This window comes from Mytilus galloprovincialis, chromosome 9 (assembly GCF_965363235.1).
Source record: "Mytilus galloprovincialis chromosome 9, xbMytGall1.hap1.1, whole genome shotgun sequence".
NCBI classification, from domain to species: Eukaryota; Metazoa; Mollusca; class Bivalvia; order Mytilida; family Mytilidae; genus Mytilus; species Mytilus galloprovincialis.
The window spans coordinates 37,634,622-37,655,147 of record NC_134846.1 but is presented as its reverse complement, the minus strand read 5'-3'; the positions used below and the strand labels follow the sequence as shown (position 1 = coordinate 37,655,147).

The following is a 20,526-nucleotide window of genomic DNA, read 5'->3' as shown; positions in this document are numbered from 1 at the left end:
GCTGTCTCTGTCCATTGGCCGGGTTGTTGTCTCTTTGACACATTCCCCATTTCCATTCTTAATTTTATACTTTTCCCAAAGTGTAGGAAGTAGACTAGAAGGATGTTGAGGTTCCTTAAAGTTGAATTAACATGGTCATATGGTCCATTATCATATACAAGTTACATAGTCTTTAGATCGGAGTAAAACGCAATCCAACATAACAAAAAATAAAATAAAAATTGTGAGGTCCATTTGGGCATTTTTTTTTATTGAAACATTATCTTTTTTGAACTTATTGAGACTTCAATTATATATACATGGCTGGCAAAGGTTGGCAAAATAATCCAGGAGAAAATTCATTTTCTATCCTGTCTTTATCTATTTCTGGTGACAGGGAAAGGTTAACATACAACATTAATATGGTCTTCAACGATAGATTATTATTTATCAATTATTTTGACGTAATACTCATAGTAACGAAATCTGATTATTACAAAAAAGCTGAACATTGTTTGGGAAATTGAAAATGATATATTAAAATGAAAAATAATCTCCTCAGACGGATAAAGATACATACAGCACAGTGATTCTATGGAGCGTATATATATTTCACTTACTACTTATAATGACTGACGTACACCCTTAACATTGACGATGACCATTGAAATTTTACAACGATTTCAAACAAGAGTAGAGAAAAAGATACCAAGTGGTTGCAATCTAAAACCATACGTTGAAGAATAAACTGTGAACACAGATATATGTCTCACGCCATTCGTAAGAAAATTCTGAAAAACACAATCTGATGGACAGCAACATTGCTAATTAATTAAAAGTCGCTGAACTATAAACTTAGTGACAGTACATTTGAAATTATCGGCAAACTATTAAGATGTACTGGTAGTAATGCAACTTAATACATCAATGTCTATCATACATAATTACTATCAAACAAAGAAATTTTACCATTGAAAATTGCCCATTAATTCAAAGTCATTGGACCATGACTTAGGGGCAGGGACTCGAAATAGTCAGAGAAACTGAAACTTATTGATATGTTTGCACCTGTCCTGAGTAAGGAATCTGATTTTCAGTGGTTGTCGTTTGTTTATGTGGTTCATAAGTGTTTCTCGTTTTTTATATATAGACCGTTGGTTTTCCCGTTTGAATGGTTTTACACTAGTAATTTTGGGGGCCCTTTATAGCTTGCTGTTCGGTGTGGGCCTAGGCTCCGTGTTGAAGACCGTACCTTGACCTATAATGGTTTATTTTTATAAATAGTGACTTGGATGGAGAGTTGTGTCATTGGCACTCACACCACTTCTTCCTATATCTATAGTGACTTGGATGGAGAGTTGTGTCATTGGCACTCACACCACTTCTTCCTATATCTATAGTGACTTGAATGGAGAGTTGTGTCATTGGCACTCACACCACATCTTCCTATATCTATAGTGACTTGGATGGAGAGTTGTGTCATTGGCACTCATACCACATCTTCCTATATCTATAGTGACTTGGATGGAGAGTTGTGTCATTGGCACTCACACCACATCTTCCTATATCTATAGTGACTTGGATGGAGAGTTGTGTCATTGGCACTCACACCACATCTTCCTATATCTATAGTGACTTGGATGGAGAGTTGTGTCATTGGCACTCACACCACTTCTTCCTATATCTATAGTGACTTGGATGGAGAGTTGTGTCATTGGCACTCACACCACATCTTCCTATATCTATAGTGACTTGGATGGAGAGTTGTGTCATTGGCACTCACACCACATCTTCCTATATCTATAGTGACTTGGATGGAGAGTTGTGTCATTGGCACTCACACCACATCTTCCTATATCTATAGTGACTATGATGGAGAGTTGTGTCATTGGCACTCACACCACATCTTCCTATATCTATAGTGACTTGGATGGAGAGTTGTGTCATTGGCACTCACACCACATCTTCCTATATCTATAGTGACTTGGATGGAGAGTTGTGTCATTGGCACTCACACCACATCTTCCTATATCTATAGTGACTTGGATGGAGAGTTGTGTCATTGGCACTCACACCACATCTTCCTATATCTATAGTGACTTGAATGGAGAGTTGTGTCATTGGCACTCACACCACATCTTCCTATATCTATTATAATACTGCAACTTTATTTAAAATATCATTGATCTATCACAAGTAGTTTCTATCAAACTGAAATCTTCTTTTTGGTTTTGTTTTGGACAATTGTCTATTGTTGAAGGATGTATGTTGACCACTTAATGCCTTTTGGTATTTAAGTGAATGGGTTCCTGTCTGGTTGAAGTAGTCCATCATTTTATTTTACTCACGAATATCAACTTCTTAGTACATTGCATATACAAGAAGCCAACTGTGCCTGTATTATCCATTTGGTGAAAAAATAACGTATCTACACATATACTTATCAGATCTCACACAAATTGTTTAACCCAGCTGCATTTTTGTCACTGTATCAATTCAGTAGCCTCTGCCCATTGTTAGTCTTGTATGTTTTTTTAATGTTAGTTCAATTATCTGTTTCCGATTTTAGTGTGACGTCCATTTTCATTGAACTAGTACACATTTTGTTTAAGAAGCATCTGGGTGTGGGATTTTTTCACTGTGTTGAAGAACCATTTGTGATGTTGTTGCTGTTCTTTCTTTTTTTTTTTTAGCTCCTTTGGTTTTTTAAGTCAAAAGTTGCTAAAAAAATTAGACAAAAAAACAATATTTGAGGGACGAAACTCAAAAACAAAACAAACAGTAAGAATTTCTTAAAATTTTAGGGCGGATAGATCATACTGGTAATGTTTCCAGTTACTCTTTTAACTTAGCTCCTTTAGTGTTTGAAAAAATGGCAGGAAATGCCAAAAATTCAACATTTCAGGGGAAATAACTCCAAAACTTAAAGACAAATTTACCAAATGTTCAGGGTAGATAAGACTTGTTGTGCTGACCACTTTTACTTTATCAGTTTTTCTGTAACTGTTATTATTAAAAAGATATTAGTCAAAACTTAAGTTTAACCACATGTTCTTTTTTTGTACACAACATTCATGTTTGCTAGTCAACCTGATCAGAAATCAAAAACTTAATATATTTGAAATCCTATAGTTGAAGCAGACAACCTTTTATTTCTATCTATTAAGCATTTTAAGAGGAGAAATTTTCAAAGAAATATCATTGGATGATGGACAGACAACCAACACAAAGGGGTGACAAGAGCTCACATGTACTTTTGGCCAGGTGAGCTAAAACAAATAAAGGTAATATATATAGTATGGAAATAAGTCTAAATACATGTACTGCAAAGTACAAAACAAAACAACCTTTATTTCATCTTGGAGCCAATCACAGTTAAATAACATATTAATACTTTGATATATGACACTATCATATAAATCCATAAAAGAGGGTCTGAATAAGGGGGGTCTGTTATTCTGTAAACATTTAATTTTCACCCCTTTTTTCTCTATTCTTCAAAAAATTAACCCCTTTTTTCTCTTATCTTCAAAAAATTAACCCCTTTTTTCTCAAATCTTCAAAAAATTAACCCCTTTTTTCTCTAATCTTCATTTTTAAGGGCATTATTCTTTAATCATTTAACCCCATCCACACCCTCATAAAAACACAACAATATTTTAGAAATAATTGTCAACAATCTTATTAAGCATTGAATATCACCAACAAGAATTATAAGTAACTGAAAAATCTTGTATGTACTGCATTCTGTATATTACAAAATTGGAAATGACTGAACAGCAATACTTTCAATGGAGCATTCGTCAACCCCTCTCATGATACGGAAAAATCCATCTTCACCCCACTTTGTACCCCAACTGTTTTTAACCAACCAATATTTATTGCCAATATCTGAATCATATCCATATCCAACCACAAGAACCACATGATTTGTTATTTCAAATGGATTAAAACTATTGGTCAATGTTGTGTGTTGATAAATTCCACTTTTATAATGCATGAAATCATCGTAAACCATAAACGATACTGCTATTGGTCCATTTTCAACCAAATTTTTCATCATAAGTTCTTCATTACAACTGAAAGAAGAAATAAACTCATTTAAAAATGTAAAAGTAGAATTTATTGTAAAAATGTAACAACTTTGTAAACAAACAACACGGAATGAGTTACAAAATAGGGAAAGACTGGACGGCAATGCTCTCCATCGCACATTCATCAACACCTCTCATAATTCGGAAAAATCCACCTTCACCCCATTCGGTACCCCAGCTGTTTTTAACAATCCAGTATTTCTCTCCTGAACCACTATCGACTCCATATCCAACGAGAAGCACGGCATGATTTGTTATTTCAAAGGGGTTGAAACTGTTTGTTAGACCAGTATGCTTGTAAATGCCAGACTTGTACTGCATAAAATCATTGTAAACTTCAAACGCGATCACCATGGGTCCATTGTTGACCAGATTGATCATCATCAACTCTTCGTTACATCTACAAAATAACCAAACCATTCAATCAACTCACTTATACACATTCTCTATTCCGGGGTAAATTTAGGGGTACTGATAGATGTTATTACAAGTGTGAGAGATTAATGTAACAAAATTTGATTGGATATGCAAAATGTAACACTGTTTGTAATATACTAGTTTCTCACTGTCCAATGTTTTTACTTTCTGTAAATCTAGATAACATGTCAATCTCAAACTAAATTTAAGCTATGCAAAATGCCATTGTCATTACTAGAAAACTGACATAAGAAAGGCTTTGCTTTGGCATGAAAATTCTTCAGTCAGGGGTACACCTTGCACAAGTTATTTGTATTTACTTTACGTAGTAAACATTAATTTATCAAGATACATGTATAAGTGTATAAGTAAATTTGTAAGATAGTGTATTTTATTGAATTGATATGTAAATTATTTTAATGGCTTAGTTATGTCCCTTAGACCTTCAGATTGTTTTATCTATACAAGTTGAAAAGTCATACTATCTTCTTTTTCTTGAATTTCTCAAGACTTTTCTTTGCTCTATTTTTTTTTTATTGTCTGTCCTTTGCAGATGTCTTTACTAATTTAAGTGTAATTTCATGATGAAAATCATAGACAATGAATATCCCATTATAATATTTAAAGGCCTTAGACAATTACTTATATTAAGGTAGCACAATACAAAGATTGTTTCACTCCCAATCAGACAACTTTAAACTGATGTAATTCATTTCATCCTTCTTTATATTTTATAAATGAGGTACCAAAAGAAAGAAGAAAGATTAATCTTTCAAATTCTAATAATTTCATTATGACATAATTATTACATGATTAATTATTATGTAATTAGTTGTTATATTGTGATGTCCACACTTGAATGAATTTAGCGTTTTTGTTCGTCATAGCATCCCAAAATGTTTTATAGATTCTTGTACAACACAGCTTGACCTCCAAAACTGTGTCTCAGATGTCCAAAAACATCAATAGAACAAATTTTATACCCAATTGAATTTAGTGGTCTCTTATGAATTGATGTTGCAAACTTCATTGAAGATTTATGAGAGAATGACATACAATAGGAAAAATCTAAGAAACAGAATTGGAGGTCAAACTGTGTTGTGCAAGAATCTATAAAATATTTTGAGATGCTATGAATAACAAAGACGCTAAATTCATTCGAGTATGGACATCACAATATGGCAACTAATTACATAACAAGAGGCTGTCACAACGACAGCAAAATGGATTTATTAATATTTATTTGTGTCCTGGCAATATCACAAGAACCATTACTGATGAATGGTGAAAGTGAAAATCGTCAATATCAAATTTGACCTCCATTTTGTCATCAGTATCAACATATTAAAATTTGAAAAGCTTAGATTGAAAGGTTCATGAGTAAATGCAACAACGTGAATGGAAACGCCATTATACAATCTTTCAAGAACCATAACGCCTGAACGGTAAACGTCAAAATCGTCATTATTGAACTTGACCTCTATTTTGTCATCAGTAACAACATATCAAAATTTGGGAAGCTTTGGTAAAACAGTTAATGTGTAAATGCATGGACACAACTGGAAACTCCATTTTTCAATCTTTCAAGAACCATAACTCCTGAACGGTAAAAGTCAAAATCGTCATTATTGAACTTGACCTCCATTTTGTCATCAGTAACAACATATTAAAATTTGGGAAGCTTTGGTAGAACAGTTCATGCGTAAATGCACGGACATGACTGGAAACTCCATTTTTCAATCTTTCAAGAACCATAACTCCTGAACGGTAAAAGTCAAAATCGCCATTATTGAACTTGACCTGCATTTAGTTGTCAGTAACAACATATTAAAATTTTAAAAGCTTTGGTTGAACGGTTCATGAGTTAATGCACGGACAACATTTGATTGCCGCCCGACCGCCCGCCGTACATCCCCAAATCAATAACCGACATTTTTGTTACAAAAATCCGGTTAAAAATTAATTATGTAATAATTATGTCATAATGAAATTATCACAATTTGAAAGATTAATCTTTCTTCTTTCTTTTGGTACCTCATTTATAAAATTTAAAGAAAGATGAGTGGAATTACATCAGTTTAAAGATGTCTAATTGGGGATGAAAAATCTTTGTATTGTGCTACCTTAAAATAACATCCTTGTGCATTTAATTTCTTTGTTAAATTAATGAAATGAAATGTTGAACTCTAAAAAAATATTATGAGCTATTAAACCAGAGAAAAATAGTTTAAGGCATGATTTTTCATCCCAAAACTTGAGAATTTTAAGGATTGCATACAAGATTTTTTTTGGGAGAAAAATAAGAGGAGATAATTCAGACCATTTAAGAAAATATGATTATAACAAATTTACTTATATATTAAAGTATATTATTATTCTTCAGAAAATGAAAATAACTTGTACAATTAGTACCTACAACTGACCTTTGTATATTATAGGTAAAACTGTGCTTACCAGAACAAGATGCATGTTTGTTATACACACTATTTCTAAAAAAAATCTATTCAGAACCAAAGCTATACACATATTCTATCTTCCCAAAAAATTGGAACACAACTAGTATTTGCTTAGAATGAGACTTGCTGCATGCTTTTATCTAGAATACATTTTAAAAAATCAACTTTCAATTTTAACAGTTGCAGAATGTGTAAATTTAATAAATGTTATAATTATTATTTTGAATTTGAAAGTTAAATTTGAACACAAAACTTTTGCATATAATATATATAACAATTCTTTCTTGAAATCAATTAATTATTGTACATCCTATAAAATGGGAGAAGTTTGCATAATTAAGATTTTAAGGTAGATAGGTCATGAAATATTAATTAGATTTCAATATTTTTTACATTATGAAATAATATTTTAATTAATTATTCATATTTACAACTTATAATATACTTTTTCAAATAAATAAGTGTTTATTTGAAAGATGGCCAGAGGTGATAATTTTTTCCTTCAGTTACTTTTACATAAATTGGAAAAACAACGGAATCAGGAGATTCTGCATTGAAGACCTAAATATAAATCTGAAAATGTATAATTTACATCTACGCATAAATCTTTATATTAAGGTAACTGCAATTTCAACCCTATCCAGGGAAACCTTGGGAAAATTTGCACTAACAGAGGCTCTGTGCAGTTTATGCATAGAGGAAATTCAGTGTTTACCCCAAAAACTATTTTTCCATAGACTTAAGAATTTGAACTCACAAATTCTAATTCTGAAAATTTAGGAATTTAGTGTGATATAAAAGAAATATGTTTTCACATAAAAATTATTTTACAATAAGTGTACAAAAATATTGACAAATCGATTCATAGAAAACGAATATATATCTTTGATAAAGGGAATTTTCTATACAGTAGAAGTATGCTAATATATTTATTGACTGAAAAAATCCAATACCCTGTTAAGTGCCATAGTTCCATGAAAACAAAACATGTTGAAGTAACCTTTGAAATTGATGAAACCATATGAAAAGAAAGCTGAAACCATTACCAGTGCCATCAAGACAAAGACAACAGAAACTATTTAAAAATAACAATGGCTGACCATTGTATGACCACAAAAACAACTAAATAATATTATTTAAGGTAGATGGGGTGTCTAAATTATAATCCATAGACTCTTTTAATAATTTGCCAAAATGTAGTTCATATCCTGCTTGTTTAAAAACATTAATAAAAAGAATGGGTCACCGGACTTATTTTCACATTACAGGTTGTTCAAAATTGTCAAGATTTTGTATAGATTATGCATGGAAAACCCATTTTTCCGCCATAAAACGCAAACCACACCATAGAATTTTGAGATAAAATATGAGAAGATAGCTTCAATATTATGCTTTCAGATAAGAAAAAGTAAAAATGGGGTCACCGGACTCGTTTTCTTGCTACATGTAAAAATGGGTAAATTCCTAACACATTCTATTGTAAAAGTAACACTATCTGGATTATCTGCCCTTGCATTTGAGTTGCCTCCCCTTATTTGACAAAGTTGGAAAAAAATGAATCAAACATAAGGATTCTTATTTATGTAAAATACAATCATAAATATGATCAAGCATGGCATTTTCTATATTATAATGAAAATTCTTACACATGAATTACCTACTACTATAAAAATTTGCACATTTCATCAAAGATCTAGACCTTGTTTTCTAGTATTTCAAAATCCAAGATGGAGGAAGACACCCTATCTACCTTAAACCTGGAAGTGGTGATCTAAATAATCCATACAAATAAAAAAGTGGAAAAAAAACCATGGAGATGCTTTGTTGCAAAACAAAATGAAATTTAACTTACGCTCCATAAAATCCTCCAATATATTCATATTTAGTAGCATATTGTCTTGGACAGGAAGTCTGGGTTTTACATTGACCATCTTTGCCAGTGTAGGGGTTGCAGGACTCAGAAACCAATCCGAAATCTTCTGCATATTTGCCTCCAATCAGATATGGGAAGCCACCATCACAACCTTAAAGAAAAACTTAATTTATTAATACTTTTTAAGTAGTGATGTACTACAGCTATGTAATAACATCTAGTAAAACTTTAAACCAGAGGCCCAATGAATACTCTTTACTTCACATAGCTGTATTGAGAAGAAGAAAAAAAGTTCTATATAGGTTATATTAATCTATATTTTTTGTGGATGGCTATCTTGTTAACCGTTTGGATAAAAAATAAATTCTAAAAAGTTTTTATTTCAACAATGACTCACTCCATGTCTGACCATATTTCCTAAGAGGTACAATATAAAACTAATGATCTGTCCAGTAGATGTACTTTTGGACTTTTGTCTGAATATAAAGTACTCCTTAAATGGGATTTAAACAATTAGAAAATTGATTTACAGTCTGAGCAATAAATTATTTAGCGTGTTCCATTTTTTATAACATTTACAATTAGGAAGAGACTTTATTGATCTTCCTTAAACTTTTGTTAGAAAGGTAATTTTGATATAAACATTACAGTGAATTGTTTAAGCCATATCATAGTATATAGTATAAGCATTCTCTCTTTAAAAGGTCATAAGGTTATATGAATCTCAGTCTGATATTTACTGAAAATTTTTGGTGACCTAAAAGTAACACTAGTTTGTTTTATAAATTGAATTTTTTGTTCAATGGTAGACTTTAAGTGTTTTTATAAACAGCAACTTAGTTTCCCTTTAATTCAGCTTTCAAAAATTCACAGGACTGATGATTTATAATCTGCCCCTACTTCTATATAATATGCCCTTAGAAATATTGTATGATGTAAAGATTTACCTTGAGAGTATTCACTGCATTCAACAATGTCCTGAGTTGAGAACACTGGAGTCTTTGTACCATTTGTCATGATACGAACACGGGCCTCATTCATAGCTAATGACCCAAAAGCATAACAACTACCACAAGCCACTGAAAATATATAATATCAAAGTTAGATACAGTATCAAAAATGAATTTGAAAATTATCATTGAAATTGTTTTTTTTTTTAAATAGCTTGAGTCTGACGCTTTCTTATAATCATTGTAACAGCAACAGTGAAGCAAGATGTAATTTTTATGATAATATACTTTGAAAACTACCCATGACCATAACTGTTGACTTTGCCAATTCTATTCTGTTTAGAAAAATAAATTGGCTTATGCATTGTAATTATTTTATTTTTCCATTAACACAAAAACATAAGATTGGCGTAAATAAAATGGATATATTATTCCTTTTTTCAAGAATCAAATCATCAAGTCTATGATACTCCTGCCAAAAAATAAAAGAACTGACGACGTTTCATGTGAATTTTTTTTTAAAGTTTTTCAAAATCTCTTTTCTCACTTGCCAACAATAGTTAAGATTTCAAATCAAAGTTATCTCCCATTGTACAATTTCTCCTCGTTGAAAACAATTTAATAAATTGTAAACATGGATATTAAACATTGTTTCCTATGCTTGTATTTGTTTGTTTTTACAGGTTATTTTTATGTTTTGCAATTGCATGGTGATTAATATCAAGGATGTTTTTGCAACATATGTACATTTTCTTGTCATGTTTTTGTATCCATGTCCTAAAATCTGTTTTTTTATCTAAGTTATCAGAGTCATAATCACATCTTTGTATAGATACAGAAAGATGTAGTATATGATTGCCAATGAGACAACTATCAACCAGAAACCAAATGATGTAGAAATGAGCAACTATCTATACTGCATAGCAAATTATAAACTGCCATCAAATAACAGATTAAAGTAAAACAGATAAATCCATAGTTCCTTAAATATAAATTATGAGGCTTAAATTAAAATATTGTTTGTTTGCCCTTTACCGACCGACCCTATAAATTCGTTCCGCCTGAAAATCTTTTATTTGTATTTATCAGCAAGATTTTATTTTATTTTATTTTTTCGTTCCTACCAAAAATCTTTTATTTGTATTTCCCGCTCAAAACTTTTTTACCGAATTCCTCGGGTTTTATCTTTATCGTGAAAGGTCTAGTCCGTTTGGTATCACGTGAGCGTTTGACATGAACACATGCATTTATAGTTTCAAAGCATTTGTTTGAAATCGATGTTGAACGCTTTGAAATCATGATATGACGTACGTTAACTCTGTATCTTTATACTTGAAGAGCAGGGTTCATTTACAAAAAAGTTCGTTTAATAATACAAAATTATCAATGTGTGTACAAACCGTAGTATTTTGTGTAAACGGACGTCGATTCTATGTAGGGATGACCTTTTGTGATCCGTAGATCAGGAAAATTATGTTAACGATGCCTTCGACCAGCATTGCTATATTATTTATATCTGACATGAACCAAAGGTGACAAAAGCCTGTGAAGTGGAGAATATTTGGCAGTAAAATCGCCCAAGTTTTCCATACAGATCATTTATAAATGCGATGTAAAATATGTGACAATTGAGTTTAAGTCGTGTAGCATTTTTATTAGAAACATAGGCACACACGGAAATTTAAACACTCTAGGGACTTTTTCTACTAGTAATGTTGCCCGGACATATTTTTCCAGGACAAAGTTATCTCTTACAGAAAACCTTTAGGTATATAGAGGTAAGCGTACAAGGTACGTAGTACAGAATATTAGTGCAAGTTAAAACTCTTCAAAGTTCCAGGCATATATAAACGTTGAAAATATGCGTCACAGCTCTATATTTTGATATTTGAAAACAAAATAGTAGTGCATATGAATTAACTTCACATTCTACATGATTTTTTTTTTCGAAGCGTAGTCCCAGAAACTTATTAGCAAAAGCAAAACAGACAAAAATGACATTATGCAGATTTTGTATCTATAAAATAAAATATTATACCTACCTGCCTACCCATGAAAAAAAATATACCGAGCCAAGTTATTTTTTTTGGGAAAAAAATAAAATATTTTACCTACCTACCTACCCTGTTTCAAAACGTAGGGTCGGAAAAGGGCAAACAAACAATATTTTAATTTAGGCCTGATAATCATCTAACCACATGCAAGTTGCCAGAAGATGCTATCAGGCTGAACTTTACTCATATTAATCCCCAAAAATTTCCAGTTACCAGATACTCACATTGGTTTCTGATTGGTGAGACATAGTTCATGCCACCAACATTCCTCCAATCAAATGAGTCAGGAAGAGATTGAGCTTTCAATGTTTGCTCTCTGGTTGGTTTAGCTGGTGTTGGCCTTCTGTTGCAAAAATGAATAAATACAATTAATACTTTTTACTTAATTGTCTGACACAGTATTCTTTTATCATTTTATGGTGAAAAATAGTTTATTGGTACTAAAAGACTGGATTTAAATCAAAATCAATTCCTGGTCTAAATTAAAGATATATTTTTTCTTGAAATGATATACCTATGTATGGATGCACAGGAGAAAACCCTCCATTAAATACCAAGAAACAACTGTATAAAATGATGTGGTTCATAAGTGTTTCTTGTTATTTTTATATAGATAAGACCATTGGTTTTGCTGTTTGAATGGTTTTACACCAGTCATTTTAAGGGCCGTTCATAGCTTGCTGTTTGGTGTACTTTGACCCATAATCATGATAATGGTTTACTTTTACAAATTGCGACTTTGATGGATAGTTGTCTCATTGGTACTCATACCACATCCACTTATATCTGTGTCTAAACTATAAAATACTGATAATCAGTATAATTTATGATCTTGATGATGTTTATCAAAATATATTGTTATTTCAAATCTGAATCTTTTAACAAGTGGTTTACTTTTCACACACATCTACACACATAAATCATTATACATGTAATAACTCGTGTCTAACACTGTCACCATATTCTGATAATCAAGTGTTCAAAAGAAGACAAATGTACAAATGACATATCTTTATCAACTGACAATGATAAAACAGCTAAAAATGCTCAAGTAACACTAGTGTGTCACACAAATCTAAGCACAATAGATATGAATATTTTTTAACTTGCCCAATAATTCTTGACTTCCTTCCACCAGCCCTTTTGATCATATCTTCTACGGTCATTTTTTCATACTCAGGGTAATGAACAGCTTGCCAACTCTTTTGATGTTGGTTAATCTTCTTGATAAATGAGTGGTCAGTTTTATATAAAATATCACTATACAACCTGAAAAAGAAATGATCATTATAAGGTACTTCAATGAATTAAGATGATAAAATCCCTGTAAACATACTGGTAGTAAACAGAAACTATGAGGCTTTTTGTAAAGAAACAGGACTATGGTCCTTTGATGTGGTCTTCTCAAACCCATGAGGTCTATATGAAATCACATGTCTGGTCAAACTTAAAATCTTTGCAAGGGAGAAATTGTTGGTTTTTGGACAATAAACTCTTCTTTAAGATCCTATCCAGTAGGTGGGGTGGGATGTTCCTTTTAATTCCAGAAAAATGAAAATAGGGTACACATTTTTGAACAAATTTTAAGTTTTTTTTATGGCAATTTTTTGCAAGCAAAATCATTAAAATCCTGAAAAAAAACATGCGATTTTTAGGGTGACAACAGAAGTACACCCTCTACGACTAACCCTGGATCTGTTACTGCTATCCTATATTATATATGGACTATGGTAGTTTTGCTATTAATATATCCACCAAGGTTGATTCTAAACTGAATAACCATGTATTTATATATAATTATTATACCTTTTATTATCTGGTAGCTGATATGTTTTTGGAGCAACACTGGACATCTTCATTCCAGAGAAACAAGACCAGTCCCTGTCAAATGTGTCATGTGACCACCCTGGAAATGTTTGGTCACACATACTGGTGATGTTTTTGCCATCTTTCTTGAACATGGAAAAGGCAAAATACTTCCTGCCAGCAATCACAACCTCAAAACCCTGAAATAATAGTGAAGGTTGTTCTATAATTCTTTAAAACAATTTTTATTTTAACAATAAACACTATATTGATTATCCAAAATATTTTTTTCTTTTAAATTTAATTTTAAAATTGCGAATTAACTTATAAGTATATTGCATGTTTTATACCTTTTTGTCTTTTTCAGCATGATTGATTACACATGTACAATGTAAGAGAAGTGGCATACTCATTTGATAATATTATTTAACATATTTTCAATCAATGGGAAAGATACAATGTAAAGTTTGTTTGGCTATCTGGTTGCTGTGTATCATATTTGTTTTTTGTTTTTTACATGAACCAGGCTGTTATTTTTCTCGCTTGGAGTAATCAAGAGTTGTCAATGCATGACCTTATAGAACTTGATATATCATGTATATAGATGTGGTATCAATTTTGGTGATTGTTGAAGGTTGTAGGGTGACCAATGGTTGCTGACTTCTATGTGACTTTGTCTTTAGTTGTGATTTGTCGTTCATATCACATCTTCTGATGTTCATATCTGATCAAGCAATAAAATCCTTTTACAGAATATCTGTCTTTTACTCAATGCCAAAATATTAATTACTAAAGAAAGTATAACAATATCATCTCATATAAAGTGCATGTAGTTGATTCATAGAAGTTTTATATTGTCAATGTATTATAGCTTCTATGTCCATTTGTCATTTGGGCTCTCATTGGAAATTGTACCACATCTTCTTATCTTTATCATGTTTATATTATCCTTAAATTACTTTTTAACATGAGAATCCAACCCCTGTTCAAAGACCTGATACTACAGTGGAAAACCTATCAGCTTAAATAACACTGAAGTATACTGCTCTAAACATGCTAAATGCTGTCAGGGTGTTTGCTCAAATGCATCTTTTACATCAATTAAACAAAAAAGCAATGAAAAGAATCAAAATGTATGGTGAGATTCATAGTGTTTATGATCAGGGTGGTGTTTGCTAAGACTGTTTAATGTAATACTATCAATAGAAGCAATGATTTATAGACAAAGATATGAAAACGCAATCTTGCATAGACCAACTTTTATCTATGACTTTACTTCTATATAGCTTACATCCAAAGTTTTCCAAATACACAATTTTGTAGAATACGAAAATAGTCTGGACGAGCAAATACATCCTCTTGGTAACAATTCATGTGAGTACATTATTGTTCCTTTTTTGAACCAGTATAAGAATTTGGATGAGCAAATGCATCCGCCTTGGTAACAATGGTGAGTACATTATTGTTCCTTTTTTGAACCAGTATAAAAATTTGGATGAGCAAATGCATCCGCCTTGGTAACAATTGTGAGTACATTAAATTTTTGGACCAGTATTCAGATATTAGAGAAGTTATAATACCTGGTTATAAATGAGGGTCCAAAAGCCTTTGTTTCCAAATTGATCTACAGCATAATCTGGAAAGTACAGTTTGACCTTCAATGTGGTCGTCATTGCTGAAAATAGGAGGTAAAATAGAGTTATTTCATCTAACGTTTTTTCTGTATTTACAATAAGAATAATATTTTCTACCTAATAGATTCAGGTATTTCTACTGTGATTACTTCTAGTCTTTGGTGGATAGTTGTGTCATCCACAATCAAAGTACAACCGAGTTTTAAATAGAATATCACTGGAAAATTGTAATTATACAAAACATTAACTTTTAAGTGTATTTTGCAATTTAACCCTTTCCCAATGGATAGCCAGACCATGTTCTCTCAAATGTATGTCTTGCAGTGGTGGGATAAATGTTGAATATTAATGCATAAATGCCTTTGTTACTGTATCTTTGCTAGCCAAGGTGAAGATTCTGCCACCTCAACACTGAAGAGGAGTTGAAGAACCATAACTCATGGCTAGTGAAGATGATATCTCAGTATAGAACTAGTAGATTTTATTTTTAAAAGTATTTTGAACAACCAAAAAACATCATGTACGCAGGGTGATCAAGGATATGTTAAAAATTCCACCAAACTTGTGCCCATGCACTCTATCTGTGGAGATCCACAATCCACACAAGATGTAGTGTTTTTATCAAATGAAATTGTATAATATGGAAGATAACTCTTTTTTTTTTGTGTACAAAATTAGATGATCAAATGTTTCTTTTGCTTAAATAATAATTTGTAGCATAAAGAAATTATGTTTATTTCAAATGTTTATTCTTATCAAGATGTTCCACAATCATTATCAATACCCACGCCCTGACTAATAGGTATTTAAAAACCAAAGTGTTTTAGGTTTGTGAAAGTGCAATTTAGGAATAAAAATAAGGAAGAAGTTGCAAACTTTATGTAGTGTTACTCTGTAACTTAATTGTACCTCAATGTTTTAGAAACAGGATTTTGATGTCTTACAGATACAAGATTTTCATTTTCAACTGTCATTAAGTTTGGATGGAATATGACACAAAATGAAAAGTGAAAAAACATTTTAGGTCAAGTACAATGGACTTTTATCATAAGACTTAAATCCATAAGGAAGAATAATAAAAAAATATTCACTATTGATTATACATGTATATCATATATTTCTTCCTTGTTCATGTTGTTAAGAATTTTCAAAAATAGGTGTTGATTTAATAAAAAAATTATGTATGTTTCTAGAATTTCTAGACTTAATTTACAAATTATGTTAACTAATCTTCTATATCTTGTGAGGTACATGTACAATGTATATTACATACTTTAATATTCATATAAGTTTTTAAAAACAAATTCTGGTATTTCTCCCATTTAAAATAGATATTCATCAATAAATTTGCATATAATAATGTTTTTAACTTGAGATTTAATTACATGCAATTAAGATTTTAAACATCTCAATTTTTATCATACTGCAATATTCATTTTGCCAATACAAGCTCTTGAAAATTAGCAAATCAAGTGTGATTAATAAAAGTATGACATCTAATTTCACCCTTCCCACAATGGATAGCAAGCCCATGTTTTCTCAAGTTTTATCTTACAGTAGGATAAATGTTGAATATTAATGCATAACTGCCTTTGGTATTGCATCTTTGATAGCCATGGGTTATAAATTTACGATTCTGTCAACAATACACTGAAGAAGAAGGGGAAAGAAAAAAATGTCAGCCATGTAGTTGTGAAGAAAAATGAAGAACTGAAGAAGGCCAATGGCTGAAACATCTTAAAAATTAGTTTATTACTACAATAATGTAAAGTATGTTCCCTATTGGAATTTTTAAAACAAGGGTCTAATTTTTCAACAAAATCTATAGAATTTGTATTAACCAAACTGAGCAGAAACAAAACTTATAGTTATTTAGGGATCTTAAATATTTGTTTGAAACATTCAATTATTTTACATTGTAACCAAAAAGGAATAACCCAGTGCTATATATGTATACAAATTAGAGACATATTATGACAGACCGTGCATTAGGGCTGTATAGCCAGTCAAGGTGGTTAAAAACTTCCATTTGTTGAGACATATTATACATTTTATTCCACTGTTTATACATATTGATAGTTTTACCAATAAATGATTGGTTGAGACTATCCCACGTGTCATTGAACAAATCTTCATATTCCCTTCTGGGGATCATATTCTCCCTCTAAAATGTCAGGATAACATCGGGTGAACAAATCTTCATACATGTATCTCCCTCAGGCACAGGAAATAAATGTATAGTATTATATGTCTCTGTACAAATGATTTTTTACTGGGGGGGCGGCTAGGATGAAAATTTTTGTCCTGCATTTTTTAGCTGTAATCTCTGTCCTGCCTTTTTATTTTTAACTCTGTTCGGTCCTGCCTTTTTTTTTTATAGTTTATCCTGACTTTTTTTCACCTAAATTGTCGTCCTGACTTTTTTTTTTTGCAAGTGTCTCATCCTGCCTTTTTATTTACTCAAAACTCCTGTCCTGTCTATTTTTTTATCCTAGCTCCCCATAAAAATAAAAATGGTAGCTCCCTTAAATATAATATCTCTGATCCTGCTTTGATTCACTGACTACCATGTTAACAAATTACATGTAATAAAGACCGAGACTTCAAGACTGTCAAAGTAAGTATACTCATTAAACTGTATTTTTTTTTAAACATGTTAAAGTTACTTGTCACTCAGAAACATCTACTAAATTAGTATAAATAAATAAGAAACACCAGTTGACTAAATTGGCATTATATTACTTTGAATTATCCATACTAGAAACAAAAACCTTTGTAGTGACAGTTATACTATAGGATGTGTTCATTTTCTTGCTGCTTGAGTGGGCATGATGTCATGTAGTCCAAATAATTATGACGTCTGGCAAGGCTATTCTAATTTTTTTTCTGGGACGCCCCTAGCTGCGGAACCGTATAAAATAGGCGGAGAATGTATACAAATGGATATAATTAGATAATAGTGTTAAGGAAATGAATATTCAAACATAAATAGGTACGTCATATCCTAGAAAAATATCTAACGAAACGAACTATATATATTGACAAGTTTTGGATGGATATAAACAATATTTTTTTTAGAAATAAGTGCGACCTGAACCTGGGTTGCAATTCCGAACGTTTTGAAATAGGAAAAATCTGTAGCTCTATGGTCCGCAAATAGTCAAAAAATAACATAAGGACCTAAGAGCTACGGTTCCGCAGCTAGGACGCCCCTTGCCAGGCGTCATAATTATTTGATGGTGTAGGAACCTGTACGAAATGTGACGCCCGTATATGACACGGAAACCAGGCGTAAAAATCATACTTTATCCTGGCGTCATTGCAGTGTTTACAAAATGCATGTCCAGGCGTCAACCAGGCGTAAAATTAGGCGTAATATTTAAATGAGTACGCCTGGTTCACAACAAAATAGGCGTAATATGCTCATGAGTACGCCTGGTCAATAAATAAACCAGGCGTAATATCCTTACATAATACTACACTTATTTTAGTTCAGTGTATGAACCTAAGCTGTATACTTTTGTGTATTTGATACAAACTTCTGTACTGTTGTTTTTATTTCTTATTGTTGACAAAAACTTGTAATATTAACCATTGAAGAAGCTAATATAGAAATAAACACATTTTATGCAGACAATGGCTCAAATATTAGTTTAAGTTTAAATAAGAATTATGACCATTATTTTTTCTTGAAATAAAAGTAGCATTTTAACTAAGTTGTTTTTTTAAAATTATTGTCTTTTGAACTAAAAAATGATAATACTGCAGTTGAACTTAAAGTAAAAGATTTTAATTTTAATTATAAAAGGATAAAGGTTTTGGGATTTCAAAAATTCTGATAGAACATAATACTTAATTATACTCACATTATTATTATTTACCATGTATTACTTCTTTCCTTTTATTTCACAATTTTCATTTAAATTTATATGATTCAGTATTTCCAATTTCAGATTCTTCCAAAAAGCACAAAACAAGCAAATTATCCCTGAATATATGAAGCTGCCATGTGTCCAACTCTTGCAAACTAAAACCAAAGAGCCAAATTTTGAAAAAAAAATCCCATGATCCTTTAAACAAAGCATTATGGGTATTTCTATTTACGCCATACCAACAGTTTTACGCCCGTAAGAAAATTTACGCCTTGCTTATTTCAATTTACGCCTTGCTTATTTTAATTAACGCCAGGTTTCCTGCTTTTTTTCTACGCCCGTAAGGAATACAAATTTACGTTTCCTGCTCCCTTACGCTTGGATCTAGACACGTAACTACAGTGTACCACTTACGCCTGGTTTACGCCTTATTTCCAGGCGTAATACGCCTTATAATTTCGTACGGGAAGGCATCCCAGAAAAAAAATTAAAATAGCCTTGCCAGACGTCATAATTATTTGGACTAGATGTCATGGTCAGGATGGTAAAACCACAAAGAATTTACCTGTCCTTGATTTTTGTTTGTTATACATGACAAACATGACAAATAATTATCAGGTAAAATGGCAATTGAAAAGAAATAAACAACTGTATCATGTGTATAAACAAATGTTAGTTTGTGCCTTGATTCAGGTGGGATGCCAATTCTCCCAATCAAAATAGTCATGAACATATCACTAATGATTTGCTAAAAAACCTTACCAAAACTGTCACATTTCAATGTTCTGTCATTGCCACCGGCACCGACTTTGAACACCCACTCTCCTCTTAAATCCTCGTAAGTGCAGTTAGCCGGGGTGTCGCCATTTACAAAGGCTGTGATAGAAAGAAGAAACAGAAAGCACTGCAGAGCGTGCAGGATACCCATTTTGACTACAAACATAAGCGACAATCAACTATATATTGTTCGAAAACATATGATTTGCACATGACTTTTTACCTTTTGTCACGTGATACAAGTTCAAGTCATGGGACATGCAAAATTAAATACTTTACACTGACCGTGACTTAACATAAATTTCTTGGGGCAATAAATATTGCTAGCTGTGCATATTTTAGTGACCCAAAGATACATAAGCTTATGTCATCATCTAGCGTACGTCGGTAAAGTTGCTTTCTTTAAAAAAAAAAAAAAAAGCAATACGTGAACCCGAGACATGCTGACTGATTTAAGGAAGTTTGCTACTCAGTATCAAAATAAAGGTTTTCATAACACTAGTATATATTGCCATATATATATATATGGATATTGATAGGGGATTAATAAAGGAACCAATAGAGCAAAAAAAATATATAGGTCAATGTGCTTGTTTTCAAGATAATAGCCATTG

General features: G+C 31.7%; 1 protein-coding gene across 2 annotated transcripts; it reads right to left on the bottom strand.

Annotated features, from left to right (window-relative positions):
- Positions 1-3,310: 3,310 nt before the first annotated feature.
- Positions 3,311-20,147, bottom strand: LOC143044945 (dipeptidyl peptidase 1-like). 2 transcript variants are annotated; one of them, XM_076217207.1, is made up of 8 exons: positions 19,898-20,147; positions 15,210-15,304; positions 13,630-13,829; positions 12,934-13,092; positions 12,048-12,166; positions 9,767-9,898; positions 8,799-8,970; positions 3,311-4,058 (listed from the first exon to the last, which is right to left on the bottom strand). In XM_076217207.1, exons 1-8 carry the CDS (start codon positions 20,076-20,078, stop codon positions 3,734-3,736), a joined length of 1,383 nt encoding a protein of 460 aa, XP_076073322.1. In that variant the 5' UTR covers positions 20,079-20,147; the 3' UTR covers positions 3,311-3,733. The 2 variants fall into 2 exon arrangements, with proteins under 2 accessions (XP_076073322.1, XP_076073321.1); XM_076217206.1 differs by lacking the exon at positions 3,311-4,058 and adding an exon at positions 4,080-4,473.
- Positions 20,148-20,526: the final 379 nt, after the last annotated feature.

Coding starts and splice junctions, on each gene's coding strand:
- LOC143044945 (XM_076217207.1), bottom strand. CDS start 20,078: ATGTTTGTAGTCAAAATGGGTATCCTGCACGCTCTGCAGTGCTTTCTG. Junction 15,305..19,897: donor ATTGAAATGTGACAGTTTTG/GTAAGGTTTTTT, acceptor TCCTATTTTCAG/CAATGACGACCACATTGAAG. Junction 12,167..12,933: donor AGGAAGTCAAGAATTATTGG/GCAAGTTAAAAA, acceptor TTTTTGCAACAG/AAGGCCAACACCAGCTAAAC.